This window comes from Seriola lalandi, unplaced genomic scaffold (assembly GCF_002814215.2).
Source record: "Seriola lalandi dorsalis isolate HSWRI2012SDOR001 ecotype SW California unplaced genomic scaffold, Sedor1 jcf7180002054972, whole genome shotgun sequence".
NCBI classification, from domain to species: Eukaryota; Metazoa; Chordata; class Actinopteri; order Carangiformes; family Carangidae; genus Seriola; species Seriola lalandi.
Window position 1 is genome coordinate 6,160,485 of NW_019525660.1, and position 21,354 is coordinate 6,181,838.

The following is a 21,354-nucleotide window of genomic DNA, read 5'->3' on the forward strand; positions in this document are numbered from 1 at the left end:
TCTGTAATATGATAATGAGTTATGGGTCCAAATGAAGGGCAGCACACAGGTGACGAGGGGTGTGTATGTATGTATGTTTGTGTGAACACATGTATACTCCCTCTCATTACTGCCTGTAATTGGGTCATGAATAGTTTAGTAGAGCAAAGGCGCATCTTTAGAATGACAGACGTGCGCCTTTAGACCAGCAGTCTCACACACACACACACACACACACACACACACACACACACACTGTATAAAGAGGAGACTTTGTTGAAGTGTTGATTACATTCTGGACTTTAAAACACCCTAATAAAGGCTTTCAGTTCGAATAAACTCACTTTATTTCAAACCCCACAAAAATAAGGAACATGAAATATAAGTAGATAATTACAAAAAAGGTCTGTTTAGGTCTGTTTACAGTAAATGTGGTTAAGACCAGTTTGTGGCTCACACTTTCTTATAATTGTCACTATTGTAAGCGTTTTACTGTTAACTCTTAATACAGAAAGGCTCACAGACAGTAAGCAGGCTCTGACCCTGTCCGTCTCCCTGTTCTCGCAGGTCTGCCCAAGATGCTGGTGATCAGGAACTACTTTGGTGTGCCGAGCCCCACTTCTGGTCCAGCACTCAGCATCCAGACAGGTGACATCATCGAATTAATCTGCGCCGACCTTCACAGCCCCTGGTGGCAGGTCAGAGCTCACACTATGTCTTCATCACATATTTTACATGACTAACAAATGGAGCTGCTGCACTTAAAGCTCTCATTTCCTCTAATTTCTGTCTTACCCTCATCCTGACCTCCTGTTCTGTGTTAGAAGGATGTTTTTGCTTTTGCTTCATAAGTCATATGAGACATAGTCAGTGTGTTTTTTTCCCTTTTCATTTTATATGTGTAAGTGTGGTCAACAAAATTTTCACTCGTATCCCTGACTTAGTCCATTTAGACAGGTCTCACTAACAAGCTTCATGTGACAATAAAATTCTTTGTAACCTGTTTACACCCACAGGCTATTATATACAGCTCAATGCCTCTCATCAGGAAGTTAGACACCCATTCTCTGCAGCAAGTCAAGGAAATGTTTGTTTGTTTGTTTGTTTGTTTGTTTGTTTATGCAAGGGTTGTTGTTATGTGACACAACATGTGCTGTAATCCTCACAGGTAGAGGAGATATGTGATGTTTTCTGGAAATATGATGCATCGTTGTGTACAGAATGAAGGTCATCATAATAATTGTGTTTTTTTTAACAGAGGCCTGTATTGGCATAAACCTAAGTTGTACTGTAAATGGACATGTGATAAGGAAATCAACAAATCTCACAGTACTTTATACAAAACAGATAAAATAGATAAAAATTTCAATTAACCCTGTAAAACAGCTTAACCGGAGGCAGTGAAAGCCCCACAGTCAGCAAACATTCAATATCCATCTCCTTTGTAGCCAGCAGACCATAATCATTTCTGTTCTGGGGGTGCGTGACAAATAGAATCGATCGTCATAATTTCATTTCATTCAGCAGCAGCCATCTGTTCACTCTGTCAATGTTACCAGCTATAATCATTATCACACTCTTAGCAAGGATGCAGCAGAAAGGGCTGCTTTCCACAAGCACAGATAACATGTCCGGAGGTAGCAGGGACGTGATGGGTGACGACCGCAAAACCAACAAAATGGGCTTAAAATGGACGGGTGGCACACGACTCATGCCTCTGACACTCAGTTCCCGTAATGTAACACTTGTTCTTAGTGTGATACATACAAGGGGTCTTGGATCCCCAAATTAATGGCTAGAAAGCATGCAGTGTTCCTTCTGCCATCATAATTGGCACAAATGGGGCGTTGTGTGGCGTAGTGGTCTAAGCAGGCGCCCCATGTGTAGAGGCTGCAGTCCTCGCTGCAGTCGGCCCCGGCTCGGGTCCCGCATCAGACGGCCCTTTACTGCATGTCATTCCCCCTCTCTGCCTCCCTATTTCCTGTCTCTCTACTGTGTGCTATCAAATAAAGGCATAAAAGCCCAAAAAATATACTTAAAAAATTTTTTTTTTTATGTGAAATTATTTTTATCATTTTTTCATACTTCCTTAGGTTGTGTTCCACTACATAGCTATCATGGGCTACTTGATTAGCCTCAGGTCATGAGTCCTATATTATTAATACATGATTTACCTACCTACCTACCTGTGACCTTAATCATTTACAGACAGTTTCCAGTGCTGAACTGCAAACAGCATCATGCAGGGCTCTTTATAGAAAATACCAAACTTCTTCCATTTTTTAAACTAATTATTATTTTTAGTCATTAATTATTATTTTAATGTATATGGGATGAGTAATTGTTTTCAGTGGGTCAACATGTACTGTATGTATTTCACACACTGCTTCTTCTTATGTTACATAGTAACTAATTGGATTTGCCTACAGTCACTGTTGTTGACAGTGAATTACAGACACTATAGTCTTACATAATGCTCATTTACACATCCAGCAAATTCACACCACTGAATTTCATTAGACCAGGACTCGTAACATGTGGAGGAAAGTGTTTATAGACATAAAGCAGGTGAAGCCAGGGCATGTTAGCTGTGAAACAACAGCAATGTACTGTGAGTACAAACACTGCACATTTGCACTCAACCATGTACAAAAATGTATTGTGACATATGTGCATTTGACATTTTTATACAGCACTGTAAAGCAGGCCAATATACTCAAGAGCATTTCGGAGCTGGAACCTTAATGAAACAAACTGTTTAAAATTAAATTTCAATACAGTGTTTATTTAAGAGACTGCTGTTTTTTTAATTCCCCTCGCAAGATATTAATAACACACCAAAAACAGTCATTATACATGGATGTTAAAGCTCTTTATAGGCAAGTCACCTCTGTGGTGGAACTGTAACAATACATGTGCACAAAACAAGTCATTTTGCAGCCATGGAATCCATGACTGAATTATTGCCCCATATAAATCAAATATTTTCTCAGCTCACAGACAAAAACAGCATCATCTGCCCACAACGCCTGAGCCTCAGTCAGAAAGAGATAGCTACAATATGGCCTCTAGAAAACCCCTATTTATATGGACTGAGCCTCCCCAGTGTTGATAAATCAAGACGCTCTGCTTAAAGACTCATCACCACGGGAGGAATAAGGAAGTCGTCCTCTTTCTCTGTTCCTGCCAGCCATTATTTCAACAATGGTTAACTAGGGCTGTAAATTTGCTCTGCTCTGTGTTGCAAGCTAATTGTTCCTGAATTATGGAGACAGAGTCAGCCAGATGTACATAATGCAATTATCTCTCTGTGGTTTCAGGGCAAAATCCTGTCGAAGAAAGAGGTTGGCTTCTTTCCAAGCGATGCCGTGAAGCCGTGCCCGTGTGTAAGCAGCATTTCCTTCTACTCCTTTGCTACATTAGGGCCTTCAGTACCAGCTTGTAGTGGGCTATATGAATTTACTACCAGCTCAGTGACGTGGGAATGGCTAGGGATTTCTGAGGAGGGGGTGAGTCTTTTTACCTGGCATGAGAAGAAAAAAATATGTCATGCTGTGAGCACAGGGAACCTGGCTGGTCTTGTGAGATGCTGGTAGTTCAATAAGAAGCAAAGAACAAAAGCATATCTTATGAGGAACAAGCTTCCTAAAGAAGAGAGCTGAGAGGAGAAATGGTTTGTACCTTTGCTGAGTGAACTATGTATCAAGTGCTTGTTTTTCTTCTCTCTTTTATATATACCATCTCTTCACCACAGGCTTGTCATGTTCAGTTTGATAAAATGAAATTCAGACTCCGGCCAGCTGATTTGCGAATATAAGACCTATCTGTAATCACCATTTCTACAATGTTGTAAAGATAAGATGAGCATTTAGCTGTTTTATTGAGGTTGTACAAGTGTAAAAGCACCTGCTCTATATGAGAGCAAAACATCAACTTGAAAACAGTGTACTGCAGAGCTAGAGCCAAGCACAAGACTTTATTGCAGTAAGTCATATTGATGTTGGATTAAAATAACAACAAAAACAATATCAGATGACCACTTGTACTCTTTGCTCCAGGTCCCAAAGCCTGTGGATTACTCCTCTCAACCTTGGTATGTTCACCAAACAGCCTCCTCACTCACAATGTCTTTTAATAAGAAGGTGAAAGTCTTCACTCACAGTGATTTTTGATGGCTTGGATGAAAACTCATTAAATACAGATGTAAATTAACATGTACTGAGGATCATATCACCCAAACCAGCTCCAGGGGGACAGGATTATTTATTTATTGAACTTTAACAATTAAGCTCTGAAGCTCTACTATGACCTGGAAGCAAATTACAGATCTATCACATAGATTTTACAGGACAAATGTGATCAGCCAAGAAATGTTCCATAATGAGATTTCAGGTGGTCAGGCTCCCTGTGTGTGCCTGGTTGTAGGTTTGCGGGGCCCATGGAGAGGCTCCAGGCAGAAGCAGAACTCATCAACAGGGTCAATAGCACCTACCTGGTCCGCCATCGCAGCAGAGAGTTCACAGAGTACGCCATCAGCATAAAGTGAGTCAGCTGTTTCTACCACCCCACTCAGTAAAGATTCTGCCTCGGTCAATGATGTCAGTGTTATTCAAACTCATTCATGAAACTAACTTGTGTGTGCTGTGTGCTCATCCATAGTACGAGTGCTCTTTGAAAATGGCAATCCTTTGAGAATTATTAGAGATTATTAGTTTGAACAACTTCAGTTCATGATCTGTTGCTACATTTTGTGAAAAAAAACAATCTTAAGAGGAAAAGAAAAGACAAGTAAAATTCAGATGGAGATCTTTATGGGGTGAGAAGTATGTGCTTGTCTTCGGGTTCAGCTGTCAACTATCATCGGACTTTATTGTTCCTCCTTTACATGACAGTCTCTCTGTCTGCTAGACTCATCAGGTGCCTTCAGCCAAACCACAGTATTGACCAGATGTAACTCCCACACATCCCACACGACACTATTCGACCGATTCATTTATAGTTCCTTAGCAGGATGAGGTGCTTTTCCTCTGAGGGTGAGTCTGTGGTTAACTACAGTGATGTGTGTGAAACTGACCAAACCAGATGCTAGTAATGTGGCAGCATCTCAAAGAAGACACATGTAAACAGTATTCATTATTCTCTGACCCCAGAACCCACAAAAACAATCTTAGCAATTTATAATTAGAAGCATACAGACATTTTGATCTTGGCAATGAGGAATTAACAAAGTAGATTTCAGAACCTTGCAGTGCTATTGACTTATCTCTGGGCTCAAGATAAATGACGTCAGTGTGAACGCAGGCAGTGAAAAGACACCAGTCAAGTCTCTGAGCTGGAGCACGCTTCTGTGAGCAATGGAAACTCTCCTTTAAACATCATTTAACTTATTTTTCAGCATCCTTTTTACCTCACAGAAAGGACCGCTTTCAGTGCCTTCGGGTTCCCTCTGTGCTGAAGTCTTAATTGCTGGCATCACACAGACGTGGAGCTCTGAACAGAGCAGAGGACGACTGTAAGACTGTTCAGGGTTATTAAAACCTCCCCATGAAAGAGAGAAGCTGAGTACAAAAGAGTAGCTTCGTAGCTGTGGGCACAACATTTAAAAATTATTATTCACAAATGAAAATGCCATCTAGCCTGTTCCTCTCAGCAGAGCAAGCAGACGTTTGATGATTGTGTCCAAATAGCCAAGGGACCAAAGATCTTTACAAATAAGCTTAGGCTTTGAACTTAGTGTATTTCTCAAACTGGAGGCAGCTTCCTGTGTAGCCACACACAATAGAGAGCATATCTGACTCTTTGAATCATTAAACCTTACACTTTCTAAATTTTAAAATCTTGAAATAAGTTTCTGGAAGTCTGCGTTTTGTTTTATTTAGCAAAGAGAAAAGTTCAGCATTTTAGAAAAAAATGCTCATTTAATCCACCTACCAGAATCTTTAAATTCACTAATGAATATGTTATATCTCATTTGTTTAATCCCTACGAAAAACCAGTTTGTGTTTTTATGGACGTCACTGATCTGATGCAAAATCCCTCATAAAAAACACAACTTCTCACTATTGCAGTTTGGTTTTTGAATAGTTTAAACAAAAACAATACAACTTGTTACTGAGCTCAGAAGAGCTGGTAGGCTTTGGACACAGCTATGCTAGCTTCCCCCAGTCTTTATGCTAAGCTAAGCTAACCAGCTGCTGGCTGTAACTTCTATACAATGTGAGGTATCAATCTTTTCAACACTCAGCAAGAAAGTGAATGGAGGAGAGGATATTTTCCAAAAATGTTAAACAGTTCCTTTAACATTAAAATCAGCAACTCTTGTGCTGCATGACCGATATTCTGGTGGAAAAAAAAACACATCTCTGAACATTTTACCGATCAATATATTTGTGAATATGTAAACGAATAACATTTCCTCATGACGTTGATAGAAAACATATTCCAGTCGTAATTATGTTTACTACAAAACGTGTTTTCTGTTGCAAATGAGTTAGATATAAACTTAGTTTGTAGGAGACAGGATTGCTTCTTAAGTCCAGCTCATCTCTTGATAACCAAGACCTGGCCCAGGACCAGAGTCAGGCCAGGTGTCCAAACTGTATTCATCGTAACTGGGTCAGGTAGAGCCTGAAGAGGGAGAGTGGGAGCTTTGAAGTGAATTTTCATGGGTCTGTTCGTGAAGATCTCCACTGAAAGATTAAAGCCACTATATGTAAAGGATTTTAAAATGTCTAATTTTGGCTATTAGAATAATTTGATACTTACATAAAGAATCTTTCACACAGGACAGGAAGTAGCTGACTGGTACACTTTTGGATAATTACTAATAAATCAACTCTGTGAATGAATGATTTCTGTACTCTGACCACAGCTTTTCACCCATCCAGCCCCAGACCTTGATCAGCCACACTCTTAATGCAATTCAAGTATGGGGCCTGGAGTGGAGTAGGGAGGTTTACACACATGCGCACATTTTCTCCTGACCACCCATCATTCATGTGTCACACACCTTTGGGACTCTATGCATTACACCGACTGCTGTGTGCTCCACGGGGGCCAGGGGCCGGCCACCGATCGATGGCGGTGATCAGAGAGGGAAATTACACTCATAACTTATTCAATGGCTCACAGGTACAACAACGACGTGAAGCACATAAAGATCCTGACCAAGGAGGGCTGTTTCTACATCGCAGAGAACAAGAAGTTCAGAAGCATATTAGTGAGTCTGTTTTATTTTTCAAATTCCACCACTGCAATTCATAAATAAATCATCGTGTTCGCTTAATGAAGTGTCAAAACCTGAATTTTATTTTAGCTGTGTGCACAAAAATAGCCATGATTAGAGATGTGTTTATACTGGCCTGAGGGCTTCAGCATTACAGATGAGTCCAGTGCATATTGGAAAGGTTCACCAATCTTATTTATGCCAGGACTGGATTTTCTGTATCTCAGATTAGCTAAAAACATGTTTTTGAGTGTTATATTTGAATATCAGTGTGTGTACAAACACTTTTTATAACATTTAGTTTCAATTCATATTTTTATCCTGATCAAAATCTCTGTCTAATGTAAAGATATAATAACTCAAACCTAGAAACATTTCATTTCTTTCATTATGTTCATAGCATTTTTACATCTACAGCAGGTTAAAAGCAGTAGGTACTGTGCTAATAATAAGATTCAGTTTTCAAGCAGACTCTTCATGATTTGAGAGTGTATTCATGTAATATCTGTACTATTTACACATCTGTCTCAAATGCTGAAAATACATTTAGAAATGTGTCATTTTTACAAACGGGACAAATGTGACACACAGTAAACACAAATACAGTTAACAGTTATCTTATTACTTTGTTGACCTATTTATATCTGTCTGTATCTATGTGTGTTTGTGTGTGTGTGTGTGTGTGTGTGTGTGTGTGTGTGTGTGTGTGTGTGTGTGTGTGTGTGTGTGTGTATCCAGGAACTGATCGAATACTACAAACACCACTCCCTGAGAGAAGGTTTTAGGAGTCTGGACACCACGCTGCAGTTTCCTTACCGGGAACCGGAGAACGCTGCTGTGCACCGCCTCAACCGGTCGGGTGGCAACAGTGAGTAGACCTGAAGAGTTTCTAATAATAGAATCAAGCCACCATTAACACACCAGACTTTTTTATCCAGTGATGGTAACAAATGATAGCTAGTATCACTGGATTAAAAAGTCTGGTGCAACAGTTGTTAATGTAAAAATGACAGACAGAAGATTAAAAACCTTTTTTTTCTCAGTGCGTAACAAGAAAAAAAAAGCCTGCCAACGTGATGCATTTCTTTAAGTAAAAGCACTCCGCCTGCACTGCAGATACTGAGACCTTCATAACTAGTTTTATATTCCATATTTGTGTGTTTTAAGCTCATGATATGTTTGGACTCTGATGTCCTTATATCCTTCCCGCTGGTCGTGTTCTCAGCTAAATTACAGACAGCTTTTGGCCACTGCAACTGCAAGACAGTGAAATAATTTTTTTAATGACTTTAGTCCCCTTTGGTTCTCATAGAACTGCTCAGTTACGGTTAGTTTTCTGATTTAGATGGCCACAAGTCTAAATCAATTAAAGAACAACTGAAAACTTTAGACCGTGCCTTTAGATTCCCATTATTATAATTGGGCCATGACAACTAATGGTTATTTTCATTATTAAATAATGTATTATTTGTTTTATTGATTTAGTGATAACAATTTTATCTAAAATGTTGGAAGACTTTCAGAACAGATAAAAGTAGCAAATCATTACATTGGAGAAGCTGGAAACAACAAATGTTGTTACTGTTACTGTTACTGGCTCTGCTGATTTCTCCAGCCACCTTTTCTGCTTTCTTATCTGTCATCCTTCCCAACTCTCACTCTGCTTTAATTCACTGGGGAGCGTCTTCACAGTTTAAAAGAGCTGCACAGCTATTTGTTGTTAAAAAACGCTTCATTCTCCACTGATGTTAATTGTTTTTGACTCAGCTGTCAGAAGGAGGTTGGAGAATCCACTAAGCACGTTATTAGATTTGATAAACACACTCTGGACGTTTTCCTGAAGATCAAATTAATTTGGGTTTCAGGGGAGTGAGATAATCTGAACCTTGAGTGAGTTAGCCAAAGTCAAGACCATTTATAATCTGATTTACAGTCTTATTTACTGCACTTACTGGATGTTACAGCAAATTCAAATAATACCATCCATTATTAGTTATGTTTCACATCTAACATGTGATTAACATTTAAATTTGATGTAGAGGCAACCTTTACTGCATAATTGACATATGGACATGTTACAACTATTTTTAGACTTTTTTATTCATACTTAAAAAAAGTTATTGATTTTTTTGTAAATTAACTGCCCAATATTACATTATAAGAGATTAAAAATGCAGTATTATTGAACCATCACTAACACTGAAAACAGAAGTTGAGCAGCAGAATGTTGCCTCAAACATCATTTTACACTTTAGGGAGCCCAAAATATTTTTGTAATAGAGGAAGTTATTGCAGAACTTTGTTGGCGTGGATGTTGTGGTGCACTGTCTGAATTAACATCTGAGCTTTGTGTGATTTTTTTTTTTTTTTTTTTACCTATGTAAGAATGAGCTGTTTGTTCAGTTCTGAAGAAACCTGACAACACCTCAAGTCAAAGCAGCTGTTGTCACCCAACACTTTGAGCAACATAATGATGACTATTTATGCATGCAGCTGCTGCTCCTTCTAAACCTTGCAACTCTGTCAGTCATTACCCTTTCTAACCTGATTTCTCTCAATATTCAGGTAGAAGATGTTATTTATCAGGGCTGAATGAGAGGGAACACAACATCCACTGCGATCTTCCTGACCTGGAGTTTAACATGTGTGGGATGGCATTTCTGTGACCAAACTGTATCAGTATCAATGACGTTTATTCTTTGTTTTATTGGCTGGCTTGATAATGTCACGTGGGAAATAGTTTGAAAAACTGCCAAGAGGTTGAAAGACTCACATTTGATTGTCTGCCACCTCCAAAACTGAAGCAGAAAGTGCTGCTTGCCCTGTATAACATCCACACATGCTGAATGTTTCAAGCAACGCCAGAAGCAAAAGGTATTAAACCCAGTGTGTGAGCCAGGCAAAGCAACACCGCCCATCAGTTGGTAAATGGAAAATGTATGACTTATCACAATCAGTGGCAAAATGAGGTTTCATTTGAACCTTCTATGCTGCTGTGTGCAATGGGAAAAAAAGTCCTGGCTTGCTGATGAGAACGTGCCAAGCAGAAGGAATGTGAACAGATTGTAAAGAGCTGTTTGGTTGTCGTAGGGGAGGCCTGTTGTTCAAACTCTGCGTCACAACACAAGTGGAGACAGCTCCAATCCAAATCTGTTTTGTTCCGGTGTGGTCGTGTGTCTTGTAGGCAGCCTCCTCCTGGTGTGCAGACTTCATTTTCTCTCTTTCACTTTTAAATGACTCTTTTGTTTTGATTTCCATCCTCCTCAAGCGCTGCTGGAGGACGGCTAATTAATGTTTAGGCTTTGTTTCATGTTTTGTTGACAGTTTTGCAGAAGACAGAAGTGTTTGATTGATCATTTTTAGCCAATATGTGAACTACAATAGCAACAATACCAGTGATAACCCAAAATATAAAAGAATATATAAATGTCCACGGAGCAGTCTCAGCTAACAGCATGTGTGGGACTCTGGTGTGTGTTGTGTGTGTGTGTGTGTGTGTACGTGTGTGTGTGTACTTGGCTTTAGTCTCATATATTAGTCAACCAGCTCACATTGTGTATTCTGGTGTGGTCCACAAATCAGATTTTGCAAAAATGAAGCATGTAAAATGCAGCTGGTGTTTTGGTGGCTGTTTGAAGTGGAAGGCGATCGCTCTTCATATTGCTCATACCTAGACACCATTAGGGATTGCTGAGCTGTCTCTCAGTGCGCTGATTAGTATTCATTTTAAAAACCACTGGAGCTCTGCTCCTATTACAGCATATCAATAACCCAGGCCTGTTGACTTGCCAACAGTATTGTTGGGAGCGGCAAATTTTTCAAAAAGTTTGAGCGTTTATCTGCTTTTGTGGGGATTGGATTTTCTATTCCCAGTGGCTGAAGTGCAGACTTCTGTGCAAGGGTGGGTTGAGGAACTTTTGAATTGGGTGTTTGTAGTTGTTTGATTGACTTGCCAACAGGAAATGTCAACAGCCACTTCAGACAGAAGCCAGAGTTAATCTCCCTGATTTCTGACATCTTTCTTTATAATGTGTTTTGTGTGATAGATAGTGCAGTACATTCATTCCCACATCAGGTTTCCATCAGCTTCATTCACCCCAGTTAAACTTTTTCAGACAGACTCATTGGCATCCATTAGGCCTGCTACTGTTATTCAATTTATACCACAAAGCCTGTTTCTACTTCAGTAACACTGCTACCTAGAAAAACCTGTCTAGCATCAGCATTTTCTGCTGACTGTACTCATGCCATATTTGCTGTGAGACTTATAAAAATAACAATGAACTCAAATTTATCCATAAACACTAAAGTACAAATACTGTCAGGGTTGAAAGTTCTGTTCCCGAGAGCAAGGCACTAACTCTGCCAGCTCGAAGACGTTGCTGGAACGGGATCAATGCCTGTAGCTTCTTTCAGTCTCTGCCAGTAGAAATACTGGAAGACAGAGAGAAATACAAACGCAGTGGGCCTGAGGTGGGTTATTTCTCAGGCTGTTTGCAAGATAAAGGTACAGTTACACTTTCTAAAGCAGAGAAATCTGTACTGTTGGCATTGTGAGATCCAGACAAAACTATAGATAAAAGCAATTAGGATACCATTGGAAAGTACGGTAATGAAAGAATATGAAATAAGGCAACATCACTGATCAGTTAGTCTGTCAGGAAATTTGTGAAAGAGATGTGGAGCTGCAGTTGTGGCTGTATTACAGCTGGATGATTGTCTTTATGAATATGCAAATAGACATATATTCCCTATGCTGTAATTGTGAGTACATTGCATGCTCCTCCCTATTAAATGCTCAAGTGAAGATGTCGCCCTCCATTACTGATGCAGACATCCCTTCTTCATCACTTCATGTTTCGGCTAAACCTAGCAGGGGCATGGATGTGTTTGGACCTTCAGTGTTTGACATTTAATCTAGGTTTAGTCTTTCAGTTTATTTTTCCTGCACCAGAACATAAACTGTGTATTTTTTCAAGTTTTATGAAAATGAGAATGAAAATGTTGTGAGATATCACTAACATGTTATCACAAGCATTATTTTTTAACTACAGCACTGCTCCTGCCTGGAAGTGTATTTTGTAAATGAATAATAGCAGATTTTGTTTCATACCAAGTGAAGTAATAGTCTTTCAATACTGGAAATCCTGACCTTAAGTCATAAAGCAATAGCTGTAGTTTTTGTGAAACACAAGCATTGAAATTTCATTTAAAGCAAGGGTCCTAACCCTCATTTGTGAGCGAAAAAATTGATTTCTAACTACAGTGCCCACATAAGGCTGATCAGTGTAAATAGTTTGTGGGGTACAGATTAATTAACCACTGAACATCAGTGGGAGAGTTGCCACTAGAGCTCGTCCTGCGCCTGTCGTCATTTATTCTTTATCAAACTGCAACTGTTCTTTTGTATCTCTGAAAAAAAAAGCTCAGAGTTGGTATTTTTTTAAAAACTGTTTTATTTTTTCTCCTTTGCTTCTTTCTCCTCCTATCATCCCCCCATCCCTGGCCTCTCCCCTTTCGCATCTCTCCGCTCCCTGCCTGGCCTGCCCTGCCATAGCCCCATTGCTCTGCGGCCTCTCTTTTGTAACTCCTGCCGGCTACAGCTTTGTACCTCCTTCCTCTGCTCCCTTCTGGTCAGGTACAGGTATCGCTTCTCTCTCTGCCTTTTCTCTGTATTTCTTTCTCTTTCCTTTCATGTTGAAGGCTGCTTAGCATGCTGGCTGTAGCTCAGTGCATTCACATCATCGCCTAAATCTCTGCCTTTATCTGCCATCTAGCTTCCCATTGTACCATCTCACCTCTTCCATAGTTCTGTGCACATACATGTCATCCTGTGTGAAGAATAGGGGCTGTTTATTTTAGCAATGCATGTACTCTATGTGAGGTTGTGTGTGTGTGTGTGTACATTTTTGCATGTAAATGCCAGTGTGTGAGGCAGACACAGCTTAGAAAAGAGTTGTGTTTGAAATGTTTTCAGAGGCATTTGTGGCAGAGTTTGGTGTGTGTGCTTGTGTGTGTCTGTCTGTCAAAGTAAAGGTGGACGTGTCCAAATACACAGATCTCCTCTATACTAGATATTCTACCCCCACAGCCAGGTTGTAGAGGTCTGACATTCCATTTCCAGCTGTCAGCTCAGCCCAGTCTGACTTACCAGTCAGTGTCTGCAGCAGGAAGAAAGTCGACAGGGTGGGATGGAGCAGTGGTAACTAGCTAACCTGCCCCACGTCTGTCTCTCATACCGCTGTCTCCTCGACAGAATGTCTACACGCACACACACGGGGCTGTCAGAACACTCTAGCTGCACTATCTCAACTAAAGTTATGGACTACACAACTACAAGTCCCTGTGGCAACTGGGCCATACTTCTCTTTTTTATTCGAGGCCAGATAATCAGACACAGGTAGAACAGAGTATGAGCAAAGACAGAATATAATGTATATAATTCCTCTTATTTTAAACCAAATAAACTGGGTTGCATGAGCTACAGTATTTCTAAATACAATTTTAATTATGAACAATATAGTACACTTAACTTCCGATCCTTTATAAGTATGGCTTTCTATTCTCATTTGATTACATGAAATGGGTGTTTTAGACCTTGTACTGTTCATGCAGTTCAGAGTAGCTCCCCAAGCTGAAGATGGTTATTGTATTTTTTTGGTTCAATGTAATATAGAAAATCTATTCTCAGTTTACATAATTATTAAACAGCAATTTATCATGTATCAGGTCCAATGTGTCAGCCATATAAGCAAGCTAACATTAGTTAATTAAATGACGTTAACCAAGTAACCATGGCAACTACTGGGTGTTAATATTTTAGTAGCAGCTAATCTCCATGAAAGAAGTAGTTTGTTGTCTCCACAAGTGAAGACCTATAGGTAACTGGTTAAAATCATTTGAATATTGAATTATTTTAGAAGCTACAGTATGGGAATGATAGCAGGCCATTTCCAAGTGAAACAATCACCACGGTTTACTTGCACAAAATAATTTTTTTTTGCCCATATTTCGAAAAAAAAAAGACAATATTCCTTCTAAGCTGTTTACACAGCTAATGACAATGAATATCAATGAATATTACAATGAAAAAATTGTGTATATCCAAAAACTTGTTGATATCCAAGTCTTTCAAAATGTTTAAAAAATAGGTGCGTTTCTCCTTCTGTCCAGAAATGTGGGCTTTTCCCTTAGGCATGCATTTGTACCCCAGCTTTTCAAGCTGGTTTGTGTACAATACACAGAGCTGACCCTAAACAGGCAAGAGGCCATGTGTTGGAAACTGTCGTAAAAACCCCAACTGAGATGCGTATTCCAACTGTGCTGTATACATGTTCAAAGAATGCTCCCAAAACAAGAATATCGCCATGTCCCACATGACTTAATCTGAAAATGTAAAATTCGGAAGGGCCAGATTCAGAATTGAAATCAAATGGAATATGCTGTTTACATGATTCTTATCAAATTCCAATATTGTCATATTCGGAATGATAGTGGAATATGAATGTGCATGTAAACATATTTATTGAGATCTTGTATCTAAAACTATTAACTAACCACATATGTTAGTGGCTACTTGCCATCTCCATATATGTGTGTATGTATGTATGTGAGAAAGTGTTAATGCTGAAACTGATGTTTTTTTCTATGTTTGTAAATTCATTATAAAACTTGGATACGGTAAATCTCATCTCTTTGTTCACTGATTTTCTCCTTCTCCAGTGTTTACTCCCAAAGTGATTGGTGTGGCGATAGCACGGTATGACTTCAGTTCGCGTGACACCCGGGAACTCTCGCTGCAGGAGGGAGACGTGGTTAAGATCTACACAAAGTCAGGAGCCAATGGCTGGTGGAGGGGCGAGGTCAATGGCAGGGTGAGTGACGACACAGCCTCCAATCACCAAATCATAATCAGGAAGGAAAAATGCCTACATGGAGAAAGGTTTCAGAAGTTTAATTTGTTGTTTTCTCGTTTTGGTCTCTCTCATAATTCCAGTTTTAGGTAGCAAACAGGTTGAGGCAGATATTCTTGTCTACAGGTACCTGGAAGGGACTATGTCAGATTTAGTCTGTAATGTACACCTTTCCAACATCTCTATTTCCCCCATATCCTCACTTTGAAGACTTCATGTGCTGCTCTTGTATGACTTAAATGCAAAAAATGTTCTCATCCAATACCGAGAGCGCTCTGTAATCAGGCATGCAGCACGCAAAAGATCCTGGTTCTAAATGCAGGGAAATATACGTATGTACTGACTCCCACTCAGACACATTTCAGCTTGGCAGAGACTGAGACTTAGCGACAAACTAAAGACTGTGTGCATATTCTGTGGAGTGCTGCTTGTGTCTCTATAGAGCCTTCAGCAAGGAAAAACAACTGGCACAGCTGGCTGGAAAAACAGCTGGCTCTCTCTGTCTTTTATACCACCATCTCAGTTAAATGAAACACCAGAACTAGCTGACTGGCTCTCATGGGATAAAATCTGAAGATTTTATATTAACACAAGAGCTATGCAGCCATTATAAACGTAGGTTTTATAACATGTAGCACTTCTTTAAGAGAGGATATTTACCTCTAATATGTGTTTTAATACATTTTTAGATGGAAGTGTTTTGTTGAAATGTTTAAATTAAGCTGTCCACAGTTTAAAAACTTTAAAAACCGTCCCACTTGTTGGAAATGACAATTTTTTCAAGTTAAAATTTTTTTAACTTTCATTTTTAATTCTATCTATCTCACAGTTAAAGGAATAGATTCATGAAAAGATAAATACCACTCTCACATCTGGCCATTCAATATGAAGCTGGTCACAGCAAATGGTTAGCTTAGGTTAGCATAAAGACTGGAGACTGGGGAAACAGCTAGCCTGCTTCCGTCCAGAGGTAACAAAAACAATTTTTTGGTTTGGAAAATTTCTAGGTTTGGGCTCAGAGACATTTTTTCAGCTTGCTAAGGGAATTGTGATGGAACAAATCAGCTCAAAACTGTCTATTATTGTTAACCTGAAGTTGAAATGTTTTGTCGCAGCTTTATTGTGTTACATTGTGTTAAAAAAATATACTACAAGGTTATACATACAGTAAACTGCTGCTGAAAGGTATTCTGGTACATGTAGGAAATCCACAATTAGAAAAAGCAAAAGAGCCTATGGGAAGTGGGTAAAGTGGGTACATAATAAATTACAAGTGATGTTCAGTCAAACTCATTTACTTATTCCCGTCCTCTCCCCTCAGGTGGGCTGGTTTCCATCCACATATGTAGAGGAGGGTGAGGAGTGAAAGGTCAGCCATGGGAATTGGAGAAAGATAAAAGAAGAATGGAAGCAGTGGAGTAAGCAAACTGAGCACATAATAGTGACGAACAGAGTGAGCGTCTGCACTGCTGCTTGCTCCAGTGTTACGGTTTCATTCTCCTCCACGGAGCTCTGCTGCGTACAACCATCCCAGAGGCCTTTGGGAGAGAAAAGGGTGCACTATGCTGCAGATGCAAAGACGCCTGATCATTTCAGGTCAACTCTGTGAGGCTAAGTGACTCCACCAACTAGCAGCTTGCCTGTCAGCGGGACACAAGCCCTCGCCAGACAACCCCTTCCTCCCTCCCCGACTTCATCTGTCCATCCATAATTCACCCTGCGCTCCCTACTTTTCTATGCCCCAGCCAGCCCCCAACTCCCACCTGTTTCTGCTTGCCAAGTCGGCCGTCGCCAGCCTGTCAAAAGTAGATACTCAAATGCCAGTCTCCCATCCATCCATCCATCCATCCATCCATCCATACCCCTGTGGAAATAGAGCCATCTGAGCTTGAAAAGACTCATACTGTAAAGCTTTTCTTTCATCCCCTTCTCACTCTGAAAGGATCTGTTAGTTTTGACCTTGCCTGTGTGTATGTTCCACTAATGCAGGTGGTTATTGATGACTTGATGACCCAGATTCACACATCCACACCACCCACCTCTCCTCCCCTTCAGATTATGATCACCACAGACTCACACACACACTTGCACAAAGACACACACACACGCTCTTACAGGAGATGTAAGAGAGGGATGGCGTCAGATAGCATCACTGCACACTGCCAGCAATTGATCGCTGTTGTTCCTATTTTCCTCCCACCTTCTACATTCTTTATCTGCAGCGCAGCCTCTCATGTTTTTAGTTGTCTTGGCTGTTAGCGATCCTCTGCTCTTATCCGTGGCAGCTCTGTCAACATGAGCCCATTCGCTGAGGGTTTATCTTAGTGGAGGCATTAGTGTCGGGGAACAAGCCACCTGCCCCAGTAACATAAAATGCAAGAAAAGAAAAGCAACCAAACTTTATTCTTTTTTTCTCTCCTTTTTCTCCACTGTCCATCTTGCTTTCTTAGCTTTTTTCAGCATAAGTTGTATTTTTCAGTTTCATTACCTACAGATATGATGCACTGGCTGTCTATGAGAGGATATACAGTACACCCAGATTTGTACTTTAGCAAACATTTTCACCAGATTATGCATCAAAATGTTTTAACATCATCTTCCTGGGGGTTAGTGGAGACTTAGTGTCTCCTGCCTTAACTGCTATTTCAGTCATTTTTCTTCTCAAGAACACAGTTTTGGCAGAAACACTGAACACTTGCAATTTGCAAGATTTGTTTTGGCAAGAAAAACATCAAATATTGAAAAGGTATTCAAGAATTCAGAACTTCAATCCAAAAGAACTCTATCAGTTTTCAGAAACCACTTCTCACATCTTCCAGCTCACTGTCATAACTCTCACCCCCTCTCCTTCTCTGTACTCCACCCTCACCCCCCGTATGCATTATACACACTGTATCCTTAATCCCCAGTGAAAGAGGATTTTCCCACATTTGAGGGAATAAATACCTTTACAGGAAAATATGCTGTGCAACACACACCAATATATAGTCAGACAGAATAAGACAGCAGAGTACACACATCCTAAGTAGTGATCAAATCATGTCTGGAGGTGAGACTGAAGACTCCCTAACAGTTTGCTTTGTGCAGCAATATTTAAACCTCAGCCACAGAGTTTCTTTGCAGTTAAAAAAACTATAAACCACACTCCTTTTTAAAAATATGTACATATTGAATTTAGTATTGAATTTGCAGATGGAGATTTCTGTTCACACTGTGGTCAGAAGGCAGCAGTCACAGGGCTCTCCACATGTCCCAATGTCACATACACACAGTCCTTTCTATGAAGTGGTCAAAAAAACACTTTCAACTAATGCAGTAATTTCTTCAGTTTGAAGTTGTTCTGCTCCTTCTCAGATACTTCAGCACACCTACGCATGACATTTTAAAAATCACCCATTTCTTAACTTTTCATGGGAAACTATGTAATGATTTAAAATGCAATGTACATAAAATACAATATCTGTCACTGAGGCAGTTTACTATGAGGATGCGGTCCCTAGTTTAGCACATAAGTGAGAATGCGGTGTAGTAATGTGTTCAATTGAAGTTTAAATACTACAAGAGCCTTTGTGTAACTAACTGGGGGACCCTGCCTCTGGTAAAAGAACACAGGACATTGTTTCCTTCCAAATCCATCATCTTCCCCTGCCATGTCTTCAATGGGTATTGTGCCAGAAATATATTTTGTGAATCTCAGTAAGAATCTATTGTAAAGATATGCTTTTGTATGGACTTAATGGAGCCATTATGTTTGAAAATCATGAGTAACCCCCTGCCAGACCTGACACTCCATGCCTTTAAGGTATATATATGACAAAATATTTTTGTTCTCAGTCATATTGTTTAACTATTGGACTGAAGAAATGTGTTAGAAAAGGTCATATTAATAATGTGTTTTTGCATTGTGTCGTCTCCCTTTTCCTATTTCGTTCCATCAACAGTGTCATTAAGTGACCACTAGATGGAAGCATCCTAAACACATCTCCTCCTCCCCAAGCAGTCACCTTCAACATGCTGAAGTTTGGAGATGACATCATCTGATTAGGAGGTGAACAATATGTGTGGAGGCAGTTAGCATAAGCCTCAGACTTGTTGCTGTGAAAATACAAAGAAGCCTTAAACACAAATCCAAGGTATCAAAGTACAAAAAATCCAGGCATAAACAGTAGGCAGATGGAAAAACATCTGAGAAAATTAATATGACATTTTTATTAAGATAATATATGGCCACAATGTCTATCCTGACTTCCTTTGAAAATTAACTGATATTCCAGAACACTCATGTCCAGTAGGAACCCTGATGATTATGGTGATGATGATGATGATGATGATGATGATGATGATGATGATGATGATGATGATGATGATGATTCCCCTCCTGCTTCCTGAAATGTCTGCAGTCTCTGAACAGTCAGACAATACATTTATAACATCTTTAGGAGATCTTAGAGCGAGCTGCAGCGCAGCAGCGGCACAAATGCGATCCAGCACAAGTCCTGGGAGAACTGGAGAGGCAGAGTAGGCTTCTTTAATCGCAGACTCCGGTAATCCACTCCCGCACTCCCTCCTCCGCCCAGATGAACTCTGACAGCAGGGCCATTTACAACTGCAGGCCTTCCTCCCCTCCGACTGAGCTTCCAGATTTTTGTGTGCAGGAGGGACGGGAGGAAGGCTCAAGGGTATCTGTGATCTAATCATTACACCATCTCCTCACCTCGACGACCCGGCTGCATCCATCTCTCTGTCAGCTCCCCTCTCTCTCGCTCTATCTCACCATGTCACTTCTCTCTCTCTCTCTTTACTGCTCCCTTTCCCCATCTATCTTTCATCCAATCTCTGTCTTCTCCGTTTCTCTCTGTATTCTGTCCCTCATGCCGTTGCTCTGTAGGCTGAAAAAGCCGCTGCTGTATGTTGGCGGGAGGAGAATAGAAAATTCAGTATTATAAGGAGAGGAGGGAGAGAGGCGGTCTGAAACTCTATAAACAACCACAGCAAAATGAGGACTAGTTTAATTTTACCACAAATTAATAGACTGAGAGAAATGATGCCAATTAGAGGATGAATTAGAAATCGCTCACACCACTGTTATCTCCTCATATACAGTGTGTACACAGATTATGTCCACATGCGTAGGCACACACTGTGTAAGTGGGGAAAAGCGTTTGACAGGATTCAGGGCTGGGAAAGTCTTAGCCCAGCAGGGGTTTTGGGATGCAGTCTCCTGAACCAACACGAGGAAAGTTCTGTATGAACCTGAACAGAAACATCCCAGCCACCAATACATGAATAAAAAAAATCATATAATACGTCTTTCTTTCTGGGCTGAAAATCCATTAGAACCTGTCATCCACCCTCCTGCCCCCTTGTTGTCTGAAGTTTGTGTTCATGCTCCATGACCATGTTTTGTTATCCCACTGAAGCCAAAGATGTTTGCTGTACTTACTGTACACTCAGCGTTATGTCTCATAACCACGGTACCCAACCGCTGTGGCCTAACTCTAAAACCGTGCAATCCTGACTGTGTAGCATTACCATGTATTGTTGCTGTATCATACTGTAAAATATGTACATAGCACATAATAAAGATACATATTGCTTCTTCTAATGTATTGTTGTTTTATGTCTTGCATTCCTGCACATCATGGACCAATATAAAAACACCAGTAGAGCATTGATTTTTACAGCTGAAGTAAAATTGTAATTGAAGAAATTATGATTATGACATGAACCTAAATCTGAATCATTGTTCAAGTCTTTGGCAGGTATTTTTTAGGTTTAATGTTTCAATAAATAAACAGTTACATTTCACCACTGAAGGTTTGAATATGTCTACGTACATTACTGAAGTACTATACTAGAGTATTTCCAAGTTCAAAATTCTAAGTTCAAATTATTGTTCAATTATCTTGTTAAGAATTCCAAAACATATATCTACTCCTTCCAAATCTATGAATATGCCAAATTTTTCATTTTCAAACATTTAACTGTTGTACTTGAGATGTCTACTACTTCACTGAAACTTCATTCAGTGTATGTATATACGCTGGAGGTTTTAGGTTTCCGAATCACACTTGCATATTGGACCATGTTTGGGCCACACTTGCATATGCAACCATGTAAGTTGCATATTGGACCGTAATTGGTTTCTAAACTTTGTGATGTCAGAAAGTCCTGCTTGTTTGAGTTAACTGTCCGGTCAGATTTAAGGTGAGCACAGAGAAACTTCAGCATATAAAT

The 21,354-nt window shown here is 39.9% G+C and overlaps 1 protein-coding gene across 3 annotated transcripts in view; it reads left to right on the top strand.

The window, feature by feature from the left end:
- vav3a (vav guanine nucleotide exchange factor 3a) overlaps positions 1 to 20,722 on the top strand; it is a 93,354-nt gene extending 72,632 nt beyond the window's left edge. For 2 of the 3 annotated variants that reach the window (XM_023398079.2, XM_087171696.1), the window contains exons 20-27: positions 547 to 677; positions 3,300 to 3,365; positions 4,038 to 4,072; positions 4,405 to 4,521; positions 7,111 to 7,198; positions 7,943 to 8,072; positions 14,927 to 15,078; positions 16,439 to 20,722. In XM_023398079.2, the coding sequence (XP_023253847.1) occupies positions 547 to 677; positions 3,300 to 3,365; positions 4,038 to 4,072; positions 4,405 to 4,521; positions 7,111 to 7,198; positions 7,943 to 8,072; positions 14,927 to 15,078; positions 16,439 to 16,483 (764 nt within the window). In that variant the 3' untranslated portion in view covers positions 16,484 to 20,722. Of the gene's footprint in view, positions 1 to 546; positions 678 to 3,299; positions 3,366 to 4,037; positions 4,073 to 4,404; positions 4,522 to 7,110; positions 7,199 to 7,942; positions 8,073 to 12,761; positions 12,843 to 14,926; positions 15,079 to 16,438 lie in introns of all 3 variants that reach the window. The other variant, XM_087171697.1, reaches the window with a different exon arrangement.
- Positions 20,723 to 21,354: the final 632 nt, after the last annotated feature.